Genomic DNA, 26,646 nt, shown 5'->3' with positions numbered 1-26,646 from the left:
CAGTGTTGTCATGCAGATATTATACAGTGCTGCCGTATATATTATACAGTGCGGCCATATATATATATTATACAGTGCTGTCATATAGATATTATACAGTGCTGCTGTATATATTATACAGTGCTGTCATATATATGATACAGTGCTACCGTGTATATTAAACAGTGTTGTCATATATATATATATATATATATATATATATATATATTGCTGTCATATATATATATTGCTGTCATATATATATATTGCTGTCATATATATATATATTGCTGTCATATATATATATATATATTGCTGTCATATATATATATTGCTGTCATATATATATATTGCTGTCATATATATTATACAGTGTTGTCCTATATATATTATACAGAGCTGCCGTATATATTATACAGTTTTGTCATATATATATATATTATACAGTGCTGTCGTATACATATTATACATTGTTTCCAAATATATTATAAAGTGTTGTCCAAATACATTATACAGTGCTGTCATATTTATATTATGCAGTGCTGCCGTATATATTATACATTGTTTCCAAATATATTATACAGTGTTGTCCAAATATGTTATACAATGTTGTCATGTATATATTATACAGTGCTGTCATACATGTATATATTATACAGTGCTGTCATACATGTATATATATATATATAAAACTATGTGTACTAAAAAACTACAAGTTTGAGCACTCTTCTTACTAATGTGTATAAATATCACTTTTATATATATATATATATATAAAAGTTATATTATATATATAACTGTTTACTTTATATATATATGTATAATACAGTGCTGCCATATATATATATTATACAGTGCTGCCGTATATATTATACAGTGCTACCATGTATATTAAACAGTGTTGTCATATATATATATATATATATATATTATACACTGCTGTCATATATATAATATACAGTGTTGTCCTATATATATTATACAGTGCTGCCGTATATATTATACTGTGTTGCCGTATATATTATACAGTGCTACCATGTATATTAAACAGTGTTGTCATATATATATATATATATACAGTCAAACATGGATAACTCAAACTTCAAGGGACCGAGCAAAAGTGTTCGAATTATCAGAGCATTCAAGTTATCAGAGCACTGTCACAAGTCCATATATTTACTTATTTATTAGTAGATACATGTACATATACAAACTATAATATAAATCAAAAGCACAAATGGCTTGTTCCAAATTAAATGCTTCTAATGTAAAGTTTAAAACGTTTTCATGAAAAAGTATAGAGATTTTTCTATCACTTGAGATTGGTTTGTTGTTTGAGGTGATGTTATTGCTAGGACGTTTTTCAGATTGACATTGGCAAAACTTGATCGTTGTTGAAATGCTCCAAAGAAAAGACATTTTTTTCTTTTGGGGTTTTACCCACGATCAATTTTGCCGTTTTTTCTTGAAGTTTATGCAGATTACCTTACTTTACCTGGGATTCGTTAAGAGCAACACTCCGAGGCAGTTCAATTAGAAGTTTTACAAGGTTACGGTACATTCTATATCACTCACGCTTTTTTAATAGATACTTATTGAATGTACACACGTATTCTGTGTTTAGGTCAAACGATGAATAGTTTTTTGTAGCTCAGACAACGTATACGTTTAATTACAACATTTTTTAAGACGTTTTAAACATTCAACATTCCGACGTTGATTCAACACGGAATCAACGTCGGAAAACTATTACGGGCTAGCCGAGTCACGCACTCAAGGATTTTTGCCACGCACATACAAAACAACATGCGATTTTTGTTTTGTATGTGCGTGGCGAAAATTCTTGCACGCGTGACCCGGCTAGCCAGTGCTATTCATCGTATCGCAGTATAAATCAAATTTCACCAAACTTTTAGAAAAGTCGTTGACAAAAATATTTTGCCGAATGTGGTAATAACGACGCTTATGAATTACGAAAAGATGAAGTTTACCTTTATGGCTTTGAATAAAGTGATTTTCTAAAGCGAAAACAACCATTTCGGTAGCTGTTGGGCAAAAAAACAGTTCGAATTAACAGTGTTGAGTTCGAGTTATCTATAGCAATTTATCATTACGTGGGAACGGACCAAAGGAAATGTTCGAATTAACCATGTGTTCGAGCTATCCGTGGACGAGTTATCCATGTTTGACTGTATATATATATTATACACTGCTGTCATATATATATTATACAGTGTTGTCTTATATATATTATACAGTGCTGCCGTGTATATTCTACAGTGCTACCATATATATATTATACAGTGCTTCCATATATATATATTATACAATGCTGTATATAAATTATACAGTGCTACTATACATATATTATACAGCGCTATTTTACATATATTATACAATGTTGTTATATATATATTATACAATGCTGTCATTCTGCTTTTTACGCTTAGTTTTAGACATTCTGTATTTGTACTTAACACAATTTCTTAGCAATCGATCGACCTTCCTAATTGGCTAGTAACTGTAGCCACACACCTTTCTCTTATTAGTTTTTATGAAGTATTTTTATGAATAGTAGATTACAGGCAGTTGTGCAAATAAACATTTTCTTCATGAAAGCAAAAATTTTATATATTTGATATAGAGCTTCACCATCTTTTATAAGCGTGCGGATATGCTGCCACTTGTTTAACTTTGTCGAGTGGCAGCACAAGAATCATATGGTCAATTCTCATCGCAAGTCATTGCTATATACATTCTAAAGTGATTTATTTGTGAGAATGTTACATTCTTGTTGACAGACCTCACACAGACAACAGCAAGTAGTAAATAGCAAGTGTGAAATTTGAAGAAACTTTTTTTAAATTAAATTTTATTTAACTAATTGCAGTAATCCTACATGTAGGCTAATAAGGTATTCAATAGTCTCCCAGTTTTTGTTATAATTGTAAAAAAAGGTAACAAAACTGCTGTGTCTTTCACAATAACAAACAGTCTTTGTCCACTAAATGTTCCACCCTATACAGACACTAGCAAAATCCAGAACAACTTAATTATTTTTAGACAGTTTCACTTGAAGCCAGCATTTGATTTTGATTGGCTGTTCATTCATTGGCTGTTTATTCATTGGCTATTCATTCATTTGCTATTCATTCATTGGCCATTATTAAAAATGATTAGATCTTTGTTTATTTAGTTCATTGTTCATTTTGGATTTATCTTCAACTGTTCTCATCTATAGTTCAGTAGTGATATTATGTCAATTATTTATTTTCTTAAAGTGCCGGCTAAAAATTAAACAAATTTTTCTTAAAGATATGTTTACGTTGTATTTCTTCAAAAAATTAATTTAAAACTGTTGAATTTTGATAAATATTTCTCCGCTTGTCCTTAATTTTTTTAAACATGACTTTCACTCTGTATTCTTTTCTTTGCTCATTAATATTGCTCAGGTTTTGCTCTGAAATCTAATCAGTGAACAGGTTTCTGGTAAATATCATGCTACTGTTGAGCAAACATTTTCAACCTCTATTTTAATAATTTCTATTTAGTTTATATTTTGTTTTTAGAAAAAATGAATAATCTCTTAAATAGAAATTAAAATGGCTTGTTTTCCTATTTGAAGATGTACATGAAAACTTGAATGAATAAAAACTGACCTCACCAGCAGCTAACTAATGAATTTAAACTGTGAATATTACACGCTTGTCATACTGAAACCTGCTGCTATAGCCATTTTGCTTCTTGTTTAGTTATCATAAACATTATAAAAAAACTTGCCTTTTAAAGGCCACAAAATTCTCAAACTCATTTAAATTTTCATGCTTCTTGTTTGGCTATCATAATTATTATAAAAAAAACTTGCCTTTTAAAGGCCAAAATTTCTCAAACTCTTAAATTTTCATGTTTGAAAAGAGCTGTATCTAGCTTAGGCCACACACATTGTCTACGCATAATATCCTTGTAATCACCCGCAACATTTGTCACACGCCACTTTGTCTCATTACTATGTATAGATTATTCAATTCTCTGCGGATATTAAAACTACCGCAGCTTTTCATTCAAATCAAAGCCTTCCAAATAGTCGATTGTGTACACACTGAGCAGATATATCATTGCATGCACACACTCTCGTTACACAAACTGGCAGCAGACGGATTACGGTATAACAGTTTGCTACATCCAACTTGCCAGTTTATCGCAAACCCGCTGTTAAAAGCGACGTATTTGGGTTAAAACTAGGAAAGTATGGTTATGAGAGCTCGTCGGAATCCGACTTTGTTATTTCGAGGGTTTACCGTTTCAGCGCAGCATTATAAGAATATATTATCTTCTACCAGGCCAATAGAGTTTGAAGACAGACAGCGTCCAGTTCCAAAGTGCACGGTGCTACACTACAGTCCATTCAAGGCAGTCTGGGACTGGGTCGTACTGCTGCTGGTTCTCTACACAGCTGTCTTCACCCCTTACATCGTCGCCTTCCTCGTGCAGGAAACAGGTACATAAGAATTAGTTCTATTTTCATAAAATGGTATATAAACTTTGTTTCTGTTTTTAGAAAACAGGTACATAAACTTTGGCTTCTGCGTATGTAATTTTACTTAAGTTATGAGCCTGATGTACATATATTATTTACTCGTATCATACAGAGATTTCAATTTTTTTTAACGTTCGAAAAAAACGAAATTTTTAAGAAATTTCCTGGTTATCTACACAAAATATGGTAAAACAATCAAAATAGATTTATGCCTTTATAAAACAATTCTATTTGATTTGTCTTGACATATACATGTATTAGTAACCTTTTTAATTCCATTCAAATCAATCACTATTTTACCTTATGTTTGGTCTATTTACAAGCAACGCTGGGTGTTAAAATCTATGGTCCCCCAACCTGATGCAAAAAGTGATAGAGCTGGAGCTAAGCATAACATGATGACACGAGTTTTTTATTTTATCATTGTGTTCATGTACTTGCATAAAGAGAAGCCTATTGCTTGGCTGTTCACATGCTTGAGCCAATCAAACGTATAACCTTATTATTGCTTTGTGTGATTGGTCAACTCCAAAATTTTGGATACATTGTCACTAAAATATTTTACAGTTATGCAACTTATTTGATCTTTTTGTAACTGAATTACTTACAATTAAATGGAAACAGAATTTCTATATCATCGCTTACTCTTCTACTGAGAGTTGTGTACACATTTCTAAATTCATAAAGTAAATAAACTAGGAGTTAAGATTATCTATAAGACTAATAGAGTGAACAGTAAAAATCTCTACTATGCTGTGAGCAAAATAATAAAAAGATGATCGAGCCCATCAGCAAGAAAATATAAGTTATTGTACTTTCTCAGTATTTAAAATCTTTAAAGCAATCTTTGCATAAAAAGTATATAATTTATGAAAGGTTAACATTAAATAAAACAAAGGTTACACAAAGTCTAAATACAAAAAGTTAAAAGATGTTGAGGTGGTTGTTGGGGAACATGTTGATAAATTGGATGTGAAATTAGATGCTATACTGTTATTGAAGACAAAGCTGTGGACAATGTCTGAACTACAAGTTGTGTACATACTATCTGAGTAATATCAGGTCTGAACTATGATGAGTTGTGTGTATACTATCTGAGTAATATCAGGTCTGAACTATAGTGAATTGTGTGTATACTATCTGAGTAATATCAGGTCTGAACTATAGTGAATTGTGTGTATACTATCTGAGTAATATAAAGTCTGAACTATGGTGAATTGTGTACATACTATCTGAGCAATATCAGGTCTGAACTATAGTGAATTGTGTACATACTATCTGAGCAATATCAGGTCTGAACTATAGTGAATTGTGTGTATACTATCTGAGCAATATCAGGTCTGAACTATAGTGAATTGTGTACATACTATCTGAGCAATATAAAGTCTGAACTATGATGAGTTGTGTACATACTATCTGAGCAATATCAGGTCTGAACTATGGTGAGTTGTGTACATACTATCTGAGTAATATCAGGTCTGAACTATAGTGAATTGTGTGTATACTATCTGAGTAATATAAAGTCTGAACTATGGTGAATTGTGTACATACTATCTGAGCAATATCAGGTCTGAACTATAGTGAATTGTGTACATACTATCTGAGCAATATCAGGTCTGAACTATAGTGAATTGTGTGTATACTATCTGAGCAATATCAGGTCTGAACTATAGTGAATTGTGTACATACTATCTGAACAATATAAAGTCTGAACTATGATGAGTTGTGTACATACTATCTGAGCAATATCAGGTCTGAACTATGGTGAGTTGTGTACATACTATCTGAGTAATATCAGGTCTGAACTATAGTGAGTTGTGTACATACTATCTGAGTAATATCAGCTTCGCTATAAACTCTGCTGGGCCTGACTCATTTTGCTTCAACTTAAACACCAACTGTGGAAGACTAAGACACTCAGCAATCAGAATTATAATATCTTAACTAAACTACAAAAATAAATTAAGCTGTGAATACCTAAAATGGCTACTCCTCTTGTTTACTCCTCGTATGCCCACTTTCTCTGGATTTTAAATAATGAATCACACACTTTTTTAATAGAATAATTTTTAACAGCTGGATAAGGTTTTTCAGCACAAAGCGCGAGAAGTTTCTGTGCAGAACTTTGCAGAACTATCAAGAGGTTTATAAAAATTTTTATGATTCTTGTGGGGCAGTTTGAAAAAAACATTTTTGTTTAACATGAAGTTACTTTCAACCAAGGGATTAAAAAGGGCCTAGCAGCTTTTTAAATTTTAACATGACATACCACAACAATGGATTGATGTACAAATTTTAGTTATATCTTTACGATGCTGTAGCACCCACATTTGGTATCATGTCATACTTGTGTGAGCTCATATAATGCAATCAAGCTCTCCTAACAGAGACTTGGTATAATGCAGTTCTCTAGCTCCTACAATGTATAGCGTAGCCTCATGTAAATGCAGTTTAAATGTATCAGTTGAGTCCCTGGAGTATAATTCACATTCTATCTACAGATGTGCGAATGAATCTGAATGATGATCCGGAAACGAGATTGAAAAATGCAAACTATGTCATCGAAGATCCCCTTGTGTTTGTCGACCTCCTCGTTGACATGATGTTTATAGTGGATATCATCATAGCCTTCAGGTGTGCCATTCAATTTTTAGAAGTTGACTAAGTAATGCTAGAGAATTGATCAGTAGATTACAGGCTAATTAATGCTGTTTCCAATTTTATTACATTTATGAAGTGGAGCAGTTTTTTGTTAGGTCATTAGGTCATGACTCTAGATATAGGCTGTAGGATAAAGGCAAAATTTTTTCATATTTGATGATTAGAACTGTTACAGAACACCAGAGACTTTCTATAGTAGTACAGTGGAACCATGGCTTGTTTGGTCTTAGTGGTTGAGCGCTGGTTTGTTCGAAAACTGAAACCCATATTTCCATAAGAAACAATGGTATCCTTTTTCGCCTCTGAGAAATAAAGAAAATATTAGAAGAATATATATCTAAGCAACAAGAAAGAACTGATTGTGTACATGATAAATGAATAAACTGTTTATTGTGATTTTTTTATCTTTTGGACACGAACGAACTGTGTATGTTTTACTCCGCAAATAGTCTGTATAGAATAGACGCTTACTGCTTACCAAATGATCGATAAAGGCTGAATGAGTGCGTTTGGTTCAACTAAGCTTTTTTCATTTCCTCTTAACGTTCTCTAGCTTATCTCAGCTAATTCGACTATCAAACAAAAATCTGTTTGAGTTTACAAGCAGTTACTACTCAAATCTTTTGGTTGAGCACCGAGTTTCTTGAGTAAGGAGGAGGTAGAGCGTCAAGCTTCCACTGTACCAGATATCGGTTAATTTATTTTACCGACATTAATTTTTTACAAACATGAGGTTTGATTCACTCAAAGCCTGTTCAATAAATTTTTTCAAGCTGAATAATTAAAATGAGAAGCATGTTAGCTGTTGTTTTGCTGATAGAGACTCCTGTCCTTTGCTTATAGAACGACTTTCGTTGTTGGAGGTGAAGTGGTAAGCAACTCCAAAAGAATAGCAGTTCATTACATGAAGGGATGGTTTGTTATAGACGCGATTGCCGCTATTCCTTTCGACTTACTATTCTTCGGATCTGGCACCTCAGATGTAAGTCAACAGCGGTTTATCACTAGACATAAAGCGAAGGTAAAGGAAGATAAAACAGAACAGCAAAAATCTGTTTCTTTGCCAAGTTAGCAACTCAAGGCTGGTTCACACTATGTCGCCGTATCTTGGCGTTGATGCCGCAATACTTCGGTGATCGTGGATGATAACAATATTCACACTATCACAAACCCCATCTGCTTTCGCATCACCAAATACTCAGCGGCGTAGTGTTCTCATTTTTCTTTTTAATTTTATGCGATAAAAAACTCCTTGGTTTTTACATGCTTGAATCAAATACTAGTCCCTCAGCGACTAACATAAATGGAAATAAATTACACTATCATCGACTGCGAATTACTATCGCCAAAAGGGTTTACATTGTACAGGTGATCGTCGATGCTCGTGAAATAGTGAAAAAAGTTGACCGCTGCAAACTTTCCCGATGTATCGGCATTGTTTCGTCGATGCCATCGGTTTACGATTCACATAATCAACGATGAACGCCGAAAGGGAAATGCCATCATACGGCAATATAGTGTGAATCAGTCTTTAGTTGTAAGCAAGCTGCTGTTTAATAAATTGAAATGATTTGGAGAACTGTCAGGTGTTAGAATGCACAGTAATATGATTGAATAGAGCTGCAATTATATGTAAGTTAAACTAACCTTTAATAAGTATTTGTCCCAGCAGAACAGTTAGGAAAATTCTAAGCGCCAAGTAGCAAGATCGTGTCTAGACAAATAGCGTACCTGAGAAAGCTGACACTACCAGCACAGAGGCAAAAGTGGCCAAGACTCAGCTAAGATGGTCTGGTCACAGTATGCATGTTTGATACACGCCTACCTGAACAGATAATGTCCTCTAAGTTATCAATTGGTAAATGTACCCATGCAGTCTAAACAAAGCCAATACAAAGACAAACTCCACAGCAGTTTTAAGCATTGCTTCATCAGAGTCAAATCTGGGAGAGTTTAGCAGCAGATGGGAAGTCATGGATATGTCATACATAAAGGTGCGAAAATCTTTAAAAAATGAGAAGAGAGAAAAGGAAACAGAAGGCTAGTTAGTTACAACTCCTCAGTTCCTGGAGAATGGAGCTATCACTGTCTTGAAAATACATTAATGTCTGCTAGCAGAGATCATACTCTGAAGTCAATGAATCACAAATGATGAAAAACGATGTCACAGTAAAATAGAAGTTTGAACAAGTTGAGACCTGTTGCAGTAAAGTTAAATGAAGCTGTTAATATGTTAAGATGCTGCCAAGTTGAACTCTTGTTGTTCAACTTGTTCTATTAAACAGGGCAAGCTGAGTGGACTATTTATATTATTTAAACCTTTGGGCTTAAATTGTCTGTTGAATTTTTATCATTCGACTTGAAGAAAGCAGTTTTAATGTACTTTTAGTGTAAATGTTTTAACAATTTTTAACATTGTTATTGAATGATTTGGTCCGTGGCCAATTTAATCAGTAAGAAACTTTGACAAACGCCTTGATAACAATCATATCCGTTTTTATCCTTTTAGACCCTCACAATAACTGGAGCCCTGAAGCTGGTGAGGTTGCTAAGGCTCTTGAGGGTGGTGCGGAGGGCTGACCAATACTCCCAATACGCTATGGCTACTCTGCTACTCATGCTCATCTCATTTGCTATGATTGCCCATTGGTTAGCCTGTATCTTCTACATCATAGCCTACGCTGAACGGAAAACCTTGCCCCAACCCATCAGCTGGTTAGACACCCTGGCAGGTTGGTTTCAGTAAATAGAAAAGACCTTCGATAGGTATTATTAGCAAGCTCTAAATCAATATACTTGAGAACCCTTACATAACGTAAGGGTCTACTCGACGGCGCTATTAGCCAGATGAAGATGCTCTCATCAATATAGACGTGACGGCTTGTTTAATAAGCAATAGATGTATGAAGTGTTTATTTACTCATTACGTAAGTGCTTGGAAAATTAGATATCGTCTATTTTTAATAAGATAACTGAGTATGGAAAGCTCTAGTACTAATAAGAAGTGAAGGTCAATAATTTAAACATGGCATGTGCAACTTACTAATTGTCAAATAGCCCTGTCGGTCCTTGCTGTTTGCTTCAAGGTATAAGGTTGAGGTTTTCATTTGTTAATCTTTAAAGAATTTAAATCTAGAAAAATTGTATTTCATCGTTGAAACTCCTTTGTTTGATTATTTACTTCTTTTTTTGTTTTCTTTTCAAATTCTAATTTTTGTAGTCTTCGTAGTAAATAGGTTATATTGCCAGCACAGGTTATATTGGCAGCACAGGTTATATTGCCAGCACAGGTTATATTGGCAGCACAGGTTATATTGGCAGCACAGGTTATATTGGCAGCACAGGTTATATTGGCAGCACAGGTTATATTGGCAGCACAGGTTATATTGGCAGCACAGGTTATATTGGCAGCACAGGTTATATTGCCAGCACAGGTTATATTGGCAGCACAGGTTATATTGGCAGCACAGGTTATATAGCCAGCACAGGTTACATTGGCAGCACAGGTTATATTGCCAGCACAGGTTATATTGGCAGCACAGGTTATATTGGCAGCACAGGTTATATTGTCAGCACAGGTTATATTGCCAGCACAGGTTATATTGCCAGCACAGGTTATATTGCCAGCACAGGTTATATTGGCAGCACAGGTTATATTGGCAGCACAGGTTATATTGGCAGCACAGGTTATATTGGCAGCACAGGTTATATTGGCAGCACAGGTTATATTGCTAGCACAGGTTATATTGGCAGCACAGGTTATATTGGCAGCACAGGTTATATTGCCAGCACAGGTTATATTGGCAGCACAGGTTATATTGGCAGCACAGGTTATATTGGCAGCACAGGTTATATTGGCAGCACAGGTTATATTGGCAGCACAGGTTATATTGGCAGCACAGGTTATATTGCTAGCACAGGTTATATTGGCAGCACAGGTTATATTGGCAGCACAGGTTATATTGCCAGCACAGGTTATATTGGCAGCACAGGTTATATTGCCAGCACAGGTTATATTGGCAGCACAGGTTATATTGGCAGCACAGGTTATATTGGCAGCACAGGTTACATTGGCAGCAGGCAGTGAGTCATGTTATAAATTGGCTTGAGCAGAACAGCTTCAGCTTTTACACCTAGACCTTATTTTCTACTTGATATTTTATTTTATTTCCTGAAATACATCTATTAGTCATAATTCACTGTTAGATTTGTTTCATCTTGTTTCATGAAGTACATCTATTACTGATAATCCACTGTTAGATTTGTCTTACCTTGTTCCATGTAAGACATCCATTTCTCATAATCCACTGCTAGATTTGTCTCATCATGTTTCATGAAATATATCTATTACTCATAATTCACTGTTAGATTTGTCTCATCTTGTTTCATGAAATACATCTATTACTCATAATTCATCACTAGATTTGTAACATCTCCTTGTTTTCATCAGCTAGACATGATGATGCCTATAAATGCACAACCTTTCCAATGTTTCTGTAAATGCTGAATACTTGTTAGGTGTTATATTACACCCATGTGTTTATGCTAAAGCATAGATATAATTTATTTCATAGACTCAATGGGTACACCATATCTACCAAATGATACAACTAGTGGACCCGACATACAGTCTCGCTATATCACAGCTATGTACTTCACTATGACTACCCTGACGAGCATTGGATTTGGCAATGTTGCTCCAAACACGCCGTATGAGAAAGTGTTTTCCATTGTTGCTATGATGATAGGAGGTGAGTGCTGATTAGATACTGCTTAGAATCCAAGCTATTCTATAGATATAATCATTATTTTTCTGGATAGGTCAGCATGCACAGGTTTACTGTAGCTAGAGAATTAAAAATTACTTGTTACAAAAAATGAATCGCTGTTAAATCGCCAAGTACAATGTAAATTTATTCCAAAGCTTTCTTTGTATAATAAAACCATGTTAAAACAGATGTTCCTACACAAATATGAGGAGGTAAACATGCTAAAAATGTATAGCTTTCTAACAATTACTGCATGTATTTGTTGTTAGTAAGCATTAAAACACATGTTTTATATGAAACTAGGTAAAGTAGAAAATTTTATGCAAAAAGTGGAATCCCTTGTAGAAAGACTCAATTGTAAAAGTAATCTATATCAAAAAATCATATTTTGTCATTGTGTTACTGTGTGTGTGGATGTGCATATTTGTGTGAGTGAGTGTGTTCGTTGGTGCCCATAAACCCTATACGCTTACACATTTTTGCACCCATTTTTTCACCTACTAGTATTTGCTCGACGCCTTCTGCCAGGTTGTTAACCATATTTGGTTTTAAAACTCCATCTGGTCTCTGAGAACCAGCCTCTTACACACAAGCCTGCTGACTATCTGATTAAAATAAGAAAATCATAAATGTGTTTGTAGGTTTAACTTTGTGAATGTTGTATGAATTTTTTATTTTATTATAGTACAATTGATAGTTTGTCATTGTTACACAAAAACACAAATCCCTTTGATTCAGCGATAAAAAATTCTTGCTGTCTTTTGAACAGGCTTCCTACTAGTGTACTGGAGTCACTAGAATACTACACAAATACATTTGTGAGGTTATAATCTTTCTTGCTGTTTTAAGATTCTTAGGTAGCTGCAAATCGATTTTTCATATTCAAAGTTTGCAATTTCAACTTTGAACTAAACAAAAAAGGTAAAACGCTATTTATTTTTCAAGTGGATCTCATTTTTAGCTTTGATGTCGGCAGCCATATTTGGTAACTTTTCTTCTATAATGATGAGAATGTACCAGGGATCAGAAGAGATGCAACAGAAGACAAGGTCTATAAAAGATTTCATATCTTTCCATACCATTCCTGAGACACTTTCTAAAAGAATGCATGACGCCTTCCTTCACTCATGGAGTGATACAAATGGAATCGATATGAACAGCGTAAGGAGACACTCTTCCTATTTGCTTTCATTCTAGTTCAAGTATGACAATGCATTTGTTGGTTTTCTGAACAGGGCTGGATAACGCCAATATACTCTCTCACACCCATGTACCGGCAGCAATTATCATAGCTTTCTGGATTGTGGAACGAATTAAACACACCACGGTGTCTGCTGATAGAATTATTGGTTCAAACATTTAGCAGGATATCCCAGAATGACCAAACCTTGTATGTAGAGGTTTGACTGTAATTGGGACTCATGCAATGCTTCAGTATCTTGACTGTAATTGGGCTCATGCAATGCTTCTGTATCATCCTGTTGTTTGACTCACCAGGTTTTGAAGAGCTTTCCTGAGCAAATTCAGGCAGACATTTGTCTTCATTTGAACAAGAATCTCTTGCACAACAACATAGCTTTCAAAGGTGCTTCTCCTGGATGTCTAAGGTATTCCACATATTTTGGTCAACTGTTCTTTCAGTCACTGAATAGCTATATTTTTATGCAATTATATTAAAACTTGTGATGACTTAATATTGCCATGCTAGTGGATACTGTTTAATAAAAGAACATGAAATTGTCTTCTCTTTGGGAAAATGCAGAACCTCTCCTCACAAACTCCTATGCTAGTCATAGAGTTTTGTAGTTTAAGTTAGCTACAAATATTACTTATTGCATTAATTTTAACTTTATGAAAATGACTAGTATGAAAGTTCAAATGTTGTTAATTTTGATGCGGTGAGAAATGTTAATTAAGTATATTTGCATAAGGATGTAAGGACAGACAATTTCCTTTTAATATTTACAAATGTAGTATGTATACACAGGTCCATCATATTTTGATAATTTCTCATATTTCTTTTCTTGTTTTATTTAAACTTTATATGTTAACTGTCTTATATTAATTGTTAAGGCTGATTAAACTGAGTATATGTCAAATGCCTGCCAATTATATAATTCTAATTTTGAATTGCTAGGAAAAGAAAAACTTGTAAAACAAACTCAAGTATTTTCTAGAGTAAATCTGTAGTACCTTTTCAGTAAACCATAAATATGAGAGTAGATCTGTCTCCAGCCTTTCACCACAGCGTAGCGCTTCATGAAATATTCATTACATCAAACTATCTATGGCCTATTATATAGTAAGCCATAAAGTATATAGCCCACAGAGTTTAAATACATTACATTATAATGCATGCGACTTGTAAAATCGAATATATTTTTCTCTAAATCAGAAGATTAAAGTATTATTTCATATTGAAAACTGCAAGATATGTGTGTGACACTTCATGAATAAAATGGTTGTAGCTAACATTGCAAGAGCTGTGTAATATTTTTGCTGCCACAAAAGGGCAAGTTTTTTTGTTCAAGTTCTTTTTTCAAGTTCACCCACAACTGTTAACGGGTTTTTTCTTTTTCTTGTTAATTCTGCTACATTTTTAGTTTATATCAAAACTGCAATACAATGCTGCCAACAATGTTTCCAGAAAATCATTTTCTAGTATCTAATAAAGTTATCTGTTTTGATTCATTACAATTGTTAGACAACAAATTTGTGAGCTATTGTTTTTATTATCATTTTAGCACAAACTATTTGAATTTTTTTAATTAATAAATAGCTAGTTACCGCTTGATGTAGAACTAAGCTAGTAGTTGCCATGACAACAACAGTGCAATTCAAACATGACTGTTATTTTTGTATCCAATATAACGAGATACTGAATGTGTTTTAGAGCTTTGTCTTTGAGATTCACAACAGCCCATGCGCCCCCTGGTGACAACCTCATACACTTTGGAGACATCGTCAACTCTATATACTTTGTAGCTAGAGGATCCATAGAGATTCTTCAAGGAGAGGAATGTATGGCAATATTAGGTATGGGTGATCATCCATTCTCTTAGGTTGCTATTGTATGCTATACATAATTCATAACGTGAATGTTCTCTTATTACAAGGTGCTGTCTGTTTATTTGTGAAATAATGTTTTATACAAGAAAAATTAACAAACTTTTGTTTTGATGTTTTTATAAAACATATTTTATGATAAAAAACATTACTACTGTGTTTCAGTTTACATGCTGGAACATGAATGTTAGCACCATTTTTGTATAACCATGTGGGTTGGTAATAATAAAATTTATATCTGTTTTGCAAATGCCGATATGATGTCATATTCATCATACCCATAAAAAGGAAGGAAGCCCAAAAGTAACGAAGTTTTGGTTTTGCTATGCTAATTGCCTAAATCATGAGAAAAAATTAAATGTTTGTAAGGGCTGTATTTTCTATCTAACTAGCTGAATAGGTAGCGCGGGTAGTAAAATAATAACCGAACGAATTTTAGTAACTTACCTGGTAAGTTAGTAGCCTAAATCTTTACTATAACAATAGCCCCTTTTTCGAAGCCAGCTTAATAACCATTACATTTCGCGTAATGATCACTAATGCTAGTAATAATCAATAGTATTTTAACCGATTTAAGGAATATGTCCATGATTAATCCATTGTGTGGCTGAATGGGAAAGCTCACAGCCTTTAGAACGAGAGGCGTCGAGATCAAATCCACTATGAAGTGCATTTTTTTGTTCCTAAAACGTCATCGCTGTAACTGGGCAGCTGGACACTAACATTTATAGATTTAGAATTATATATTTTGGTAATGATGGTTTTTATCTCATTCTGGTAGAACATAAACAGAATTTGAACTGCTAGTGGGTTTAGTCTTGTGCAAACTGTACTTGTTTCTTTAATATTGTCTTTCAACTGCATTTATTTATTATAGACAAAGTGTTTACAGACAAATAGATTTGTTTTATTTCCATTTCCACACTTATTGTTAATAAACATGTTTAAAATTGAAAAGTTATACAGTTACCTCTTTTAAAACAACTCGAAATAAAAGAAGCAAAGTGCTGTCGCAGTGACATCTAAATTTTACAACTTAAAACTAATTTAATACTTATTATAATCAATTTTAATAATGTTCCTTGTCCCACGACCAAACAAGAGTGAAGCGATTGATTGGGAGATTTATGATAAATGCACATGTGCACACAACTCCCGAAAAATTATCCGTTAATGGGCGTCACCAAACCCTTGCAACGAAATCATATCAACAAATTTAACTATTTTTCAGTAAAGCCGTTTAAGTATAATAATGATACAAAACGCATATAAACCTATTTAAATATGTTACCAAGCCTTTGAAAGGTTACCACAAATTCCTAAAACTAACCCATCTGATCGGATTATACATAAATAGACAGATTTATTAGGACGAAAATCGTCACAAAACGCTTGAAAAGCTTGGTTTAATAAAAGTTAAGACCGGAAATTGAAACGACGAGTGAGAGAGAATAGAACGATAAAGTCTTGCGCATTTCACGAAAAAAAACGTGCTCTTTTCACCAGCCTATAGCATTGTCGAATTACCGAAGGTTTCGGCAATTAACATAGGAGTACAGAAATCGTTTCATTCTTGCCGATTTCAATTTTTTCATTTTCAATTTCATTTGCTGACACATTTAAGTACTTTCGTATTCTAACTGATGTCCAACGCAGTATAAGTAAAGGAAATGACGATGATATTTTTAACGGTTCTCATGAGATTATTACAATAATTAATTATAAGTTTGGATGACTACAGAACAATGACTACGTAGTACAGATTTTCTAAAAATCTAGCGCAGTGTAAGTAAAGGGAAAGACGATGATATTTTTTCTAACACTTCTAATGAGATTATTACAATAGTTAATTATAGGTTTGGATGACTACAGAACAATGGCTACGTAGTACAGATTTTCTAAAAATCTATATAAATATCTCAACTTCGTGATATTGTTAGCTATGAGGTTTTGAAATGTAAACAAAATTGTGCATTGGTTTTATATTATTACTATGTTAATAATATTGGCTATTCTAATAATATTAGCGCATTTTACTTTTAATATTGGCCAATATTGCATTTCTCTTTTTGCAGGAGGAGAGATATAAACATATAATCTTTTCCTTTCATTATTGCTATTTGTTGTATATAATAACACCCACACCCAGTACATTACAGCTACCATTGCAGTTATCCTATTTGACTGCTAATATTGCATTGCTCAACCATCAGTACCCTTTCTTTTTTCCAATATCACTTTGGTCGTGGGCTGTATGACAGTGGAATTTCTAGTATTTAATATTATTATTTTTATATCATAAAATCAACATTACATATTACAAAATGAATAAAATTTGAATATAAATGTTATTATTTTTATCTAAAACATTAATATTTAAAATTAATATTTTTATCCAATTGAAATATAATTTAAAATAAAGTTGAATTATACCCAATATTTTTTTGTGGCAAACTGGTTATATTGAAGTACTATTTTGCAGGCAGGGGAGATATATTTGGAGTGTCAGTAAATGACCTAACCTCCGTTGTCAAGTCCAACTATGATGTGCACGCTCTCACCTTCTGTGATATGAACAAAATAGAAGCATACGACCTTCAGGATATATTTGACATGTATCCTGAGTTCACAGAGAACTTTAAAAAAAAGTTCAGTCTGACCTTTAGCTTAAAGTTGGTAAGTTGTCAGCGGGTTAACAGTGTCATTGGAAAAGAGGCTACAAAAATGGAGTAGGTTGAAAGATGGAGCTTTGTTCATCTTAGAGGAGTCACAATAAAAATATCTTAGAGGAGTCACAATAAAAAGTCTGTAAATGCTGTGCAGCTACGAAAGAAATAGTTTTTAAGAAAATGTTTTTACTGCAAAATAAGGATATTTCAAAACAATATAGCCGAGAGTGTTGTCAAAATCTGCTTTGTTACTCTATAGCCTATTGAAAAAATATAACAATTTCTAATTTTAAGGGTATTTTAGTATTTTTCAATTTAATTCATTCTTCAGCCTAAAAATAAGGTAGACAAATACCATGTTTTACTAAAACCAGCTTTTTAAATATCGTTTTTTACTAAATTCAATTGATAAACTCAATTGCTTTGAACAACAGGCACTCATTAGATTTGAACTGATGGTGGGTTTTAAAATGAACAAGCTGTAATTATTCCTATAATATTGTCCTTTGCCTGTATTTGTTTATCACAGACAAAGTGTAAGTTCAAATGAGCTGCTTTCAATTATAGTTTACACTTAACCTAACCTACAGTAAGTTAGGCCACATATGTCCATCGGTGGCGTTATCTTCAGGATAACACTGCCAAGCCTACATTCCCTAAGAATTAGGCTAAACAAATTTACAAAATAAGCTCATTGTGGAGCACATACTATGCACCACAGATATCAATGAAATCAGGTATAAAATATAAAAAACCTATTTGAAATTTACTAATCAATGCATCATTACTCACAGGGAGAATATACAAGACTTGTGGAACCACAGGCTATGGATGAAGAAACCATAAAGCTAATCAGGCAGAAGAGGCCCAAAATGCAATACTCTCATGCCGTCGGAGCCGACAATGATCCCATAAACTTTCGTAAGTTTACACTAATCCATCTGATCAAACCCATAGGTCTTGGATGTGCGTGTCCACTCTTTCAGACAGCCCACAGTTGCTATTCTGCTCTCACTCTTTCGGTTTGTTTCAGATCACGATGCAAATGGCCACAGTTATGGTGTTTAAAATAAAAAAAGTTGTGAAGTTTAATATAAAGCATAGCATTGGGTTTTCAAAAATTAATAAAATCTTAAATTATCTATAACACAAGAGCACAAACTGTATAAAATGGTTGCCTGTACACAAATGATAAGCTTATAAGAAGCAAGAGTTACACTCTTGATCCGTAGCTTTTGTTGTTAGTCAAAGTTAGTGAGTTGATCAGGTGATTATAACATTATAATACATTGTGGGCTAGCAAACAATTCAGGCATAACTTTGAGTTTGGTTTTAGCATACAGACAACTCCTTATGTTTAAATGTTTGGCTAAAGAATCTAAACTGTGCATTAGTTGCTTGACTCAAAAAACATGTACCGACTGCTACAATAATTTAGTGATTAGAATGTAGAACACTGCTAAAAGTTACTAAAATGCAGTTTAAAATAGTCAAGTTATTAAAGCTGAACGCTGATTTGAACAAAACCGATTTAGTTTTTCTAAACTATCTTTTATTTTTATTTTTTAAACTCGATTACGCAGCTCTAACATACCATCATTTTGTAAAAAACTAGTTTGTTAATGTCAAGACTACTCTAAGAGTCTTTGTTACTTAACTTGCCTTTCCTAAAAATATGTCTTATGAGTTTTTAGCAATGACCTCTTCAATGGTGCTGAACGCCGCTAATATTATTTCTCTGATCGCATGACAATTTCTTTTAGTCTACTTGTTTTGTGTTTAAATAGTGTTTTGTTTCAACATATTTTGATTCATTGTTACCAGAATTGTTAAACGGGTATTTCAGCTGTATCACATTGAAGTATCATATCTATACAAAGCAAGGGAGGTAACTTCTAAAACAACGATGACAGCGTTTACTGCCACTAGCAATTGTTACACAGCTACTTTCAGTTAAGTATTGTCATCTGCTCATCAAATGTAGTTGACGAAGAAGTTGCGACGAAACTGAGAGAATCCTGTAGAACAATGGATAGACAATCCTCCTTAGATGAGACAACTCCAAGAACCACAAGAATAGAGTTAACCCCTTCAGGCCATGGCGCCTGGACTAGCTATGATCACTCGTCTATGAAACGTCACACTAGAGAAAGCAGTAAGTTAATTTTTTTCGTTCATAAAAAGTATTAGTTATTAACGACAGACATCGGTATGTAAATTCTCAACGAACCATGCATAAACTATGCCTAGAATATTTGTAATTATCTTTCTATGCATATACTAAACATTGTTTTCTATTTCATCAGTGTACAACAGTCACGATCATGTTTCAGTTTATGTACTTTTTGTCACTAAAGCTTAGAATTCACTATCCAGACTCCTCCACAATACTATTAGATTACCAACTTTTAAACGTGTCTTTTTCAACTCAATCAATAATTCCTAATTTCTGTCTTTTCATTTTTTTATTTTTTTCATTTCACATATAAAGAAAAGCATAATTTTTCTGATGATTACTATTACCCATTAAAAGTTACACCTACAAAAATGCATCCACAGTAAACTATAAAATTTGCTAAAACAAGTTTGCCGTTTAAACATTTAGCTGGCGGACTAATTGTGCTTTGTTGCCAGCGAAGGGAATGTGTGTGACAAACAAGGCTGCTTCAAGTCACAGCAAAGGTGAAAGATTCCTGGAAACTAGTGAGACGGTTGTAGAGAGAGTTGGCATGTGAAATAATTAGCCAAATAATTAATAAATAATAATAAGTGAAATAATAAATAAACAATCTCCACTGCTGCATTGGAGATAGTTTAAGTTCAAGATTTTGCATAGTTTGTGTCTTCGTTTTTTACATGACAATTACAGGTTCTCAACTCATTTCAACATACATGATATGAACAAATTGCATACAATCATTAACAATCATTTTGAAAATATCATTGCCAGCTGCTTTAACAATCTTCAGCCTAATATCCAATTTCTTAGCCAAGAAAGGCATTTTAAACACTATTTGTCAGACTATTTATTCAATTTTAATGGCTAACTGTTGCTTTTTTTCCCTTTTTTTTTGTTTTACTATTGTTGTTTGGCCTAATTTGAAAAACATTTCTATTTGTGAAAGGAAATTATTGCCAGTAAAGCACTATATATATAACCAGGGAAGTTTAGAAATATAGCAACAGACGCCAATTTAAATACAGGCACTGGAAAGGAATTTGAACTAAACAAGCTGCCTTAAATTTGTTTGATTTTGTTTTGAAAATATACTAACAGTATTTATGAATAGCATTAAAAAGATATGACTGCATCTGTCGTAGCCGAAATGAGTTTTTAGCCAGTTTGGGAAAAGTTGTAACAAATATTTTGATTTAGTTGTATTAATATATTTTGTTCGGTGTTCATTTACCTCAAAAAGTAATGCAGGTTTTCTCGCGTGTTCGTCTTTATAACAATAAGACATGTGCTTCAGATATCTAGGTCACTGAAACAATTCTGTTGAATGACATTTTGACCTTCATCCATACTGTTGTTGGGAAACAGCCAGCCGGTTCAGCAATGTTGGTCTTTTAATTTAATGTTCAATCTCAAAAACTCGTCTCCGCTAATTGCTTGTTTTCTGTTTGTTTGAGAATTAAGAGAGTTTATATTAAACTTCCGCAAGTGGTGTAGAAATAATGCTATCGACAACATCCACTTGTATAAACTTCACTAGTGTCTGAAATAACAGACTGGGCTGGCTGCTATGTCATCATACAAAATAGGTATGATGACATCTTTGCCTCATGATTGTTACAGTTTTAATATACTTACATATTATGAAATAGATCATTTTTCTATGGGTTGACCAGTAAATCGGATGGCTTGGTGGCTCCAAATTTTTTTTATTTTTATGTATCTGCGTGAGATACTTTGTACAGTAGACCAACTACAGAACAGAAACTCCAAAAACTTTGAAAGTTATGCTTTAAAGCAACTTTTGACCATTTTTTTAAAAGTTTATGTTAGTAATGGGGTTTTTTATTAAGCTGCCAAATAGGCGTATTCTTTATTGTATCTGTCATAAAGAGAAAATCTGTGCTGTTTATATTGAATTTATATATTAATTCTCGCTATATTGTACATTTTATAAAAACAAGTGATTTACTGATATATGACAGTGACAGCTGCCTGAAAATCAAATAGTAGTTGTGACTATTCGGGAATATTATGCCAATACTGCCATAGTTGAGTTGCAGTCTAGACAGCTCTCAAAGTGATGATCTGCAAGTGCGCAATACAGTTGTTTAGAAACAGATATAATTGTCAATAATGTATAAATACAAGGGCTAGATTTCATTATTATATTATTATAAATACACAGGCTAGATTTCATTAACCTTTGCTTAAACTTGAAAAGTAGAGTCTATTTTTAACCTTTATATTATGTTTTGTCGCTAGACAAATTTTTATCACTCATTCACATCATTATTACTAATATTTTAACAGATGACTCCAGAGGTCACAGGAAGGTGACTATACAGAGTGAAGTGCATCCGGATGAAAAAAAGGAAGATACAGAAAAACCAACATTCAGATCTGTGAGAATATAAAATAATCAAATCGGATTTCATGGTTGTTTTTCTCCTTTGTTAAAAACAGTTATAAAATTTTACATCAAGCATTCCGCATCAGGCTATCTTGGCAGGTTCTTAAGGTAAGCTTAGGTTTTTTACTTTTTTGATGTTACCTTTAGTTTTGAATTTAGTGATTCGAGTCACACAAGGCTCATTGGTGTGTGAGGAGGTGAAGCCAGCTATAGTCGCTCCTGTGCCAAAACTCACAATCAAATGGTCACACTAACTCCTATACCAGGAGAAAAACCATTTGCAGTGGTGACCCGTCAGAAAAAGCTTGGGTTTTGAAATTTAGAGAAATTTTAGTTTTTAGATATCAGTGATGATTCCTCATTATTATGGCAATTTAAAATAAATTTTTATTTGTTATTTGAGCCTTTTATTTTGTGAATTTCAATTTGAAGCGCAGAGATGAGGTTTTAGTCTTATAGCAGAATTGCGTGTTCTACCTGATTATCTGAATACCTGAATCAATTCACCATTTTAAAGTTAAATATGCATTAACTTCACAAAAATCTTTGCTCCATCATCAATTTAGAGAAGCTCCTCATAAATCCAGCTCCCGTCCGCCACTCCGAAACTGATGTAAACATTTCACGAGTGTGGTAAGCTAGCAGTTCATATTTTATGTTTAAGCTGATGCTCCTCGCTGCCAAGATACAGAAGCAAAAGGATGCTGAAGAGATAGCAGCTGAATCAACATCCACTACTTTATCTCCGTACGTCCGACGACAGTCAACAGCCTTAGATGGAGAGCATCCAGCGACTGCTGATGCCAAAAACCTAGACACTACGCAAGACCTAGACAAGTGCGGGGACGATGCATTAGCGGATGATGCACAAAAAAACCAGCGATGTAGCCAAAACCCATGTTGCAGGTGTATTCACAAGTCAGAGAATATAAGTATGGAGAGCGGGCATTCCGAGGTTTCCGATATAGAGGGACAGCGAATGAGAAAGATTTCTGACAGAATAGACGAATGCATGATACGAGCAGCGCGACTAGAACAGCACTGGAACACGAGTGTGCAGGCAATATTTGAGCTACTAGGGCACAAGCCGGCGCTGCCAGCAACAACTGAAATAACAACCTATGTCTGATCAAGTACGATGAACGTGAACACACATCTCCGTTGGTAAATGGATTGTTGGAATAGAATTCCGTAAAGAGGTCATTATGAAGTCATATCAACATTCCATTTATGATGAATATATATTTTTAGCGAGCGTATGCATAAAAGCTACATGGATATGTTAAAGTTTTGTGCAATCTTCAAACCTACTGAGACAATTTCCAGCTGGAAGCAACAGATGTTCCAGTGATCCAATGATGACCAGTTTTTGTGTTTTTAGTGGTTGTGTCCTCCTTTTTCCTTGTGGACTACCAATTGACTGCCGCAGAAATGTAGACTGTGGTAGAAACCATAACTTAGCAGTGCCCAAGGCTAAGTTCATAGCTAGTAGAAGGACATTGTGATTAGTTGGAATGCAACATGGTAATTGCTGGCTAGTAGTGCAACATATTTGTTTGAGCTGCTCCAAGCATCTCACTATTAGACACCCATAAATCATGACTGTGTAGAAACACATTTTTTTGCTAATGCCTGCAGATTTTGTGATAAAAATTTGATTTTGTTTTAGTTTTTACTTTATGCATGCTGTTGACAATCATGCACATTGAATGTGTCCAATGCATTCCATATTTTAAAAGGTTTCTCCTAGAAAGTCAACAGAAATGCAAATCATGAGAATATGGGGCAATAAATAAATAAATTGATATAGAAAAATTTTGGTATTTGTTTGTTTTTTTGTTATTTGTGTGTCCGGCTATGGCAATAGAGTTTTAGGAATAAAAAATCTAATGTACACTGGATTTGAACTCAGAACCTCCAGGTCTCCAGACTGGCGAGCTAGCCCACTAAGGCACACGGCTTGCTTGCAGGACGATGGCTACGTTGAGCACATTATTCTTATTACACTTGCCAATATTTAATGTCAATTGGTTAAATGATCACGTTCCAGCTGGCAAACTTGAAGATCTTGATGCAATCTTTTTTCCTAACGCCAGCGTAAGTTATAATAATAACTCTTATTAGTAAGAACTCGAGTTACTCAAATTTATTTAGTAAGTAAACTTAGTTAATTAAAAATAAATTTTCTATGCGAAAACTTTTTTATTATCCATGCAATGCCGGGCATTCATCTAGTGTCTCTATAAAACAAATCCAGAGCATCGTGATACATCTAAATGCTATATAAGACAGGGGGTGGCTAAATTCTTTCATCCATATGTAAATATCACCGCTGCCAAGTTGCCCATTCATCAATCGCTAAGTTTTTTCTTTATGATGCCAACCTTATATGTAGGTTGAGGTTTATTATAAATTAGAGTGATGTAGTTAGATATAGCCTGAGTTCCTAGAGTAAGTAGCGTTCCAATAATAAAAAACTAACTAGGGAGTTGTCTGCTCACTGCTCATTATGCTAACGCCAAATGCTTCTCAACATGGGAAAACATTTGCTATCATTAACAAGTTTAAAATTTCTTTGGGTAGATCTGCTAGCAATAAGATCATTTTACTAGAATTGAATAAACCTGGTATCCAACTTATATATTTATTGTTATTTCCTTACGTTCATTCAATAGAAGCTAATCTGTACTCAGGGTCTCACAGAGACCACCATCTATTTCTAATTGTCACTTACATGTACATCCACAACAGATCTTTCAATTTCACCATTTCCTGGTAACACAACGTTTCTCAATTGTTTTATGCCTTGCTCCCTCACACTCCTTAGGGAGGTAGAGGAAAACATGTTGAGCCTTCCATCCCATCGCGACTATTATAGTCGCGATGGGATGTGAATGGGTGTGATGGGATTTATAATAAATGGTATCATTTGTCTATAAAATTGTCAGAAGTACACTTCCACAGAACACTGTCTCCTTATTAACGTTAAAGAGAAAGAAATATCAACCAACTTACAACAATGAATATAGTTATTAAATGTAACAGAAAAGATTTAACACTCTATACTCCTCAGTGCAAACAACATCCCTACACCACAGAGTGAATGCTCCCTGCCCACAATCTAATAGTGAGAGCTCTGCTGCCCCTAATGAAGTAGAGGCGCAATTGCGCTTTATTCTGAGGCAGTAAAAATTCAAAAAAAAAAAAAAATTGCTGAGGTAGCACCCCCTTGTCGAACCCCCTTGTTCCTCCCGGGAGGGAGTTGGAAGAGGTGGGATGGGGGTACAAAGCAGCATAACCAGCTTTTTGTAGAAGCCTATAATATATTATTTAAGCTTTGCCTTGCTACAGCCCCGCAGTGTTGTTGGTTTTAGCTGGTCGTTGGCAACTGATGTTGAATGTATAGAGAAAAAGATTTGTTTGTAAGATTTTTTATTCCAACAAAAACACCAGTTTTACAGCTTCAGCACAAATAATGGCTGAATCAAGTGTCAAGTTTGGATGAATCTTCATGTAAAAATATTATAGAGGGAAGATTTAAGAAAGGAACTACTTTCAGAAAATTCAGCTTTCTTACAACTTTATTTTAATCGTAAATTAAGCTTTAGTATAAATAATTTACACATTTTTATGTATAATATTCTTAACAAAGACAAATAGATTTTTTTACTGTTTCATTATAGTAAATAATTTTATTTACATAACCTCGTTGTGTAAACTTGCTAAATGAGAAAAAAATATTAGAATTTTAACATCTCAGCCTGTTTAAAAAGGTTAAATAGACTCAAGAAAACAATGAGATTTTAGTGAAGTTTTGTTTAGTTATGTAACAAAAGTATGTTTACAACGAACTATTCATGAAAAGTGCTCTTTACAGTTAAAAGGCAACAAAACTTACCTAAGAGCGAAAATTTATGTAGGAGTATTGAAGGTAAACCAGTATTTTTTTGCATTTTTATAAATAGTGTGACTACACACGCTGCTCAAACATAAACAAACAGTCCACCATCTTGGTAGGCTGACTAACAGCTCACATATTGTAATTATTTGTATTTATCCAGAGACGGCATGGTTTCATCTCCTGCACCGTTCGGAGTGAGACACTTACCTACATTCACCCTAAAGGATGTATCATGTCTGCGATGATAACCACATGATGATTTACAGTTACATGAATACAGAAATAGTGAGCACAAGCACCGCATGCAGATTCTTGTAGGGTGCCATCTAAAGAATTCCACCAGCACTATCACTACTCTTTAGACTAAAAGCACACTATGATTCAGTCTATCAAGCAGTCTTGTTTACGATGTTTGTGTCAAACAAGGGGACCAAGAGCGGCCTACAGTCTACCAGGGGCTTTTTGAAGATGTCTA

At 33.9% G+C, this 26,646-nt stretch overlaps 1 protein-coding gene across 1 annotated transcript in view; it reads left to right on the top strand.

The window, feature by feature from the left end:
* Positions 1-24,047, top strand: part of LOC137406780 (potassium voltage-gated channel unc-103-like) — a 147,569-nt gene extending 123,522 nt beyond the window's left edge. The window contains exons 6-18 of the mRNA XM_068093393.1: positions 4,320-4,477; positions 7,018-7,150; positions 8,021-8,159; positions 9,687-9,843; positions 11,845-11,928; positions 12,908-13,107; positions 13,444-13,553; positions 14,840-14,982; positions 17,495-17,688; positions 18,476-18,602; positions 19,666-19,836; positions 22,171-22,262; positions 22,935-24,047. Coding sequence (XP_067949494.1) covers positions 4,320-4,477; positions 7,018-7,150; positions 8,021-8,159; positions 9,687-9,843; positions 11,845-11,928; positions 12,908-13,107; positions 13,444-13,553; positions 14,840-14,982; positions 17,495-17,688; positions 18,476-18,602; positions 19,666-19,836; positions 22,171-22,262; positions 22,935-23,399 — 2,173 coding nt within the window. The 3' untranslated portion in view covers positions 23,400-24,047. The remainder of the gene's footprint in view (positions 1-4,319; positions 4,478-7,017; positions 7,151-8,020; positions 8,160-9,686; positions 9,844-11,844; positions 11,929-12,907; positions 13,108-13,443; positions 13,554-14,839; positions 14,983-17,494; positions 17,689-18,475; positions 18,603-19,665; positions 19,837-22,170; positions 22,263-22,934) is intronic.
* The last annotated feature ends 2,599 nt before the right edge of the window (positions 24,048-26,646 follow it).

This window comes from Watersipora subatra, chromosome 10 (assembly GCF_963576615.1).
Source record: "Watersipora subatra chromosome 10, tzWatSuba1.1, whole genome shotgun sequence".
NCBI classification, from domain to species: domain Eukaryota; kingdom Metazoa; phylum Bryozoa; class Gymnolaemata; order Cheilostomatida; family Watersiporidae; genus Watersipora; species Watersipora subatra.
This window is presented reverse-complemented; position numbering and strand designations above follow the sequence as displayed.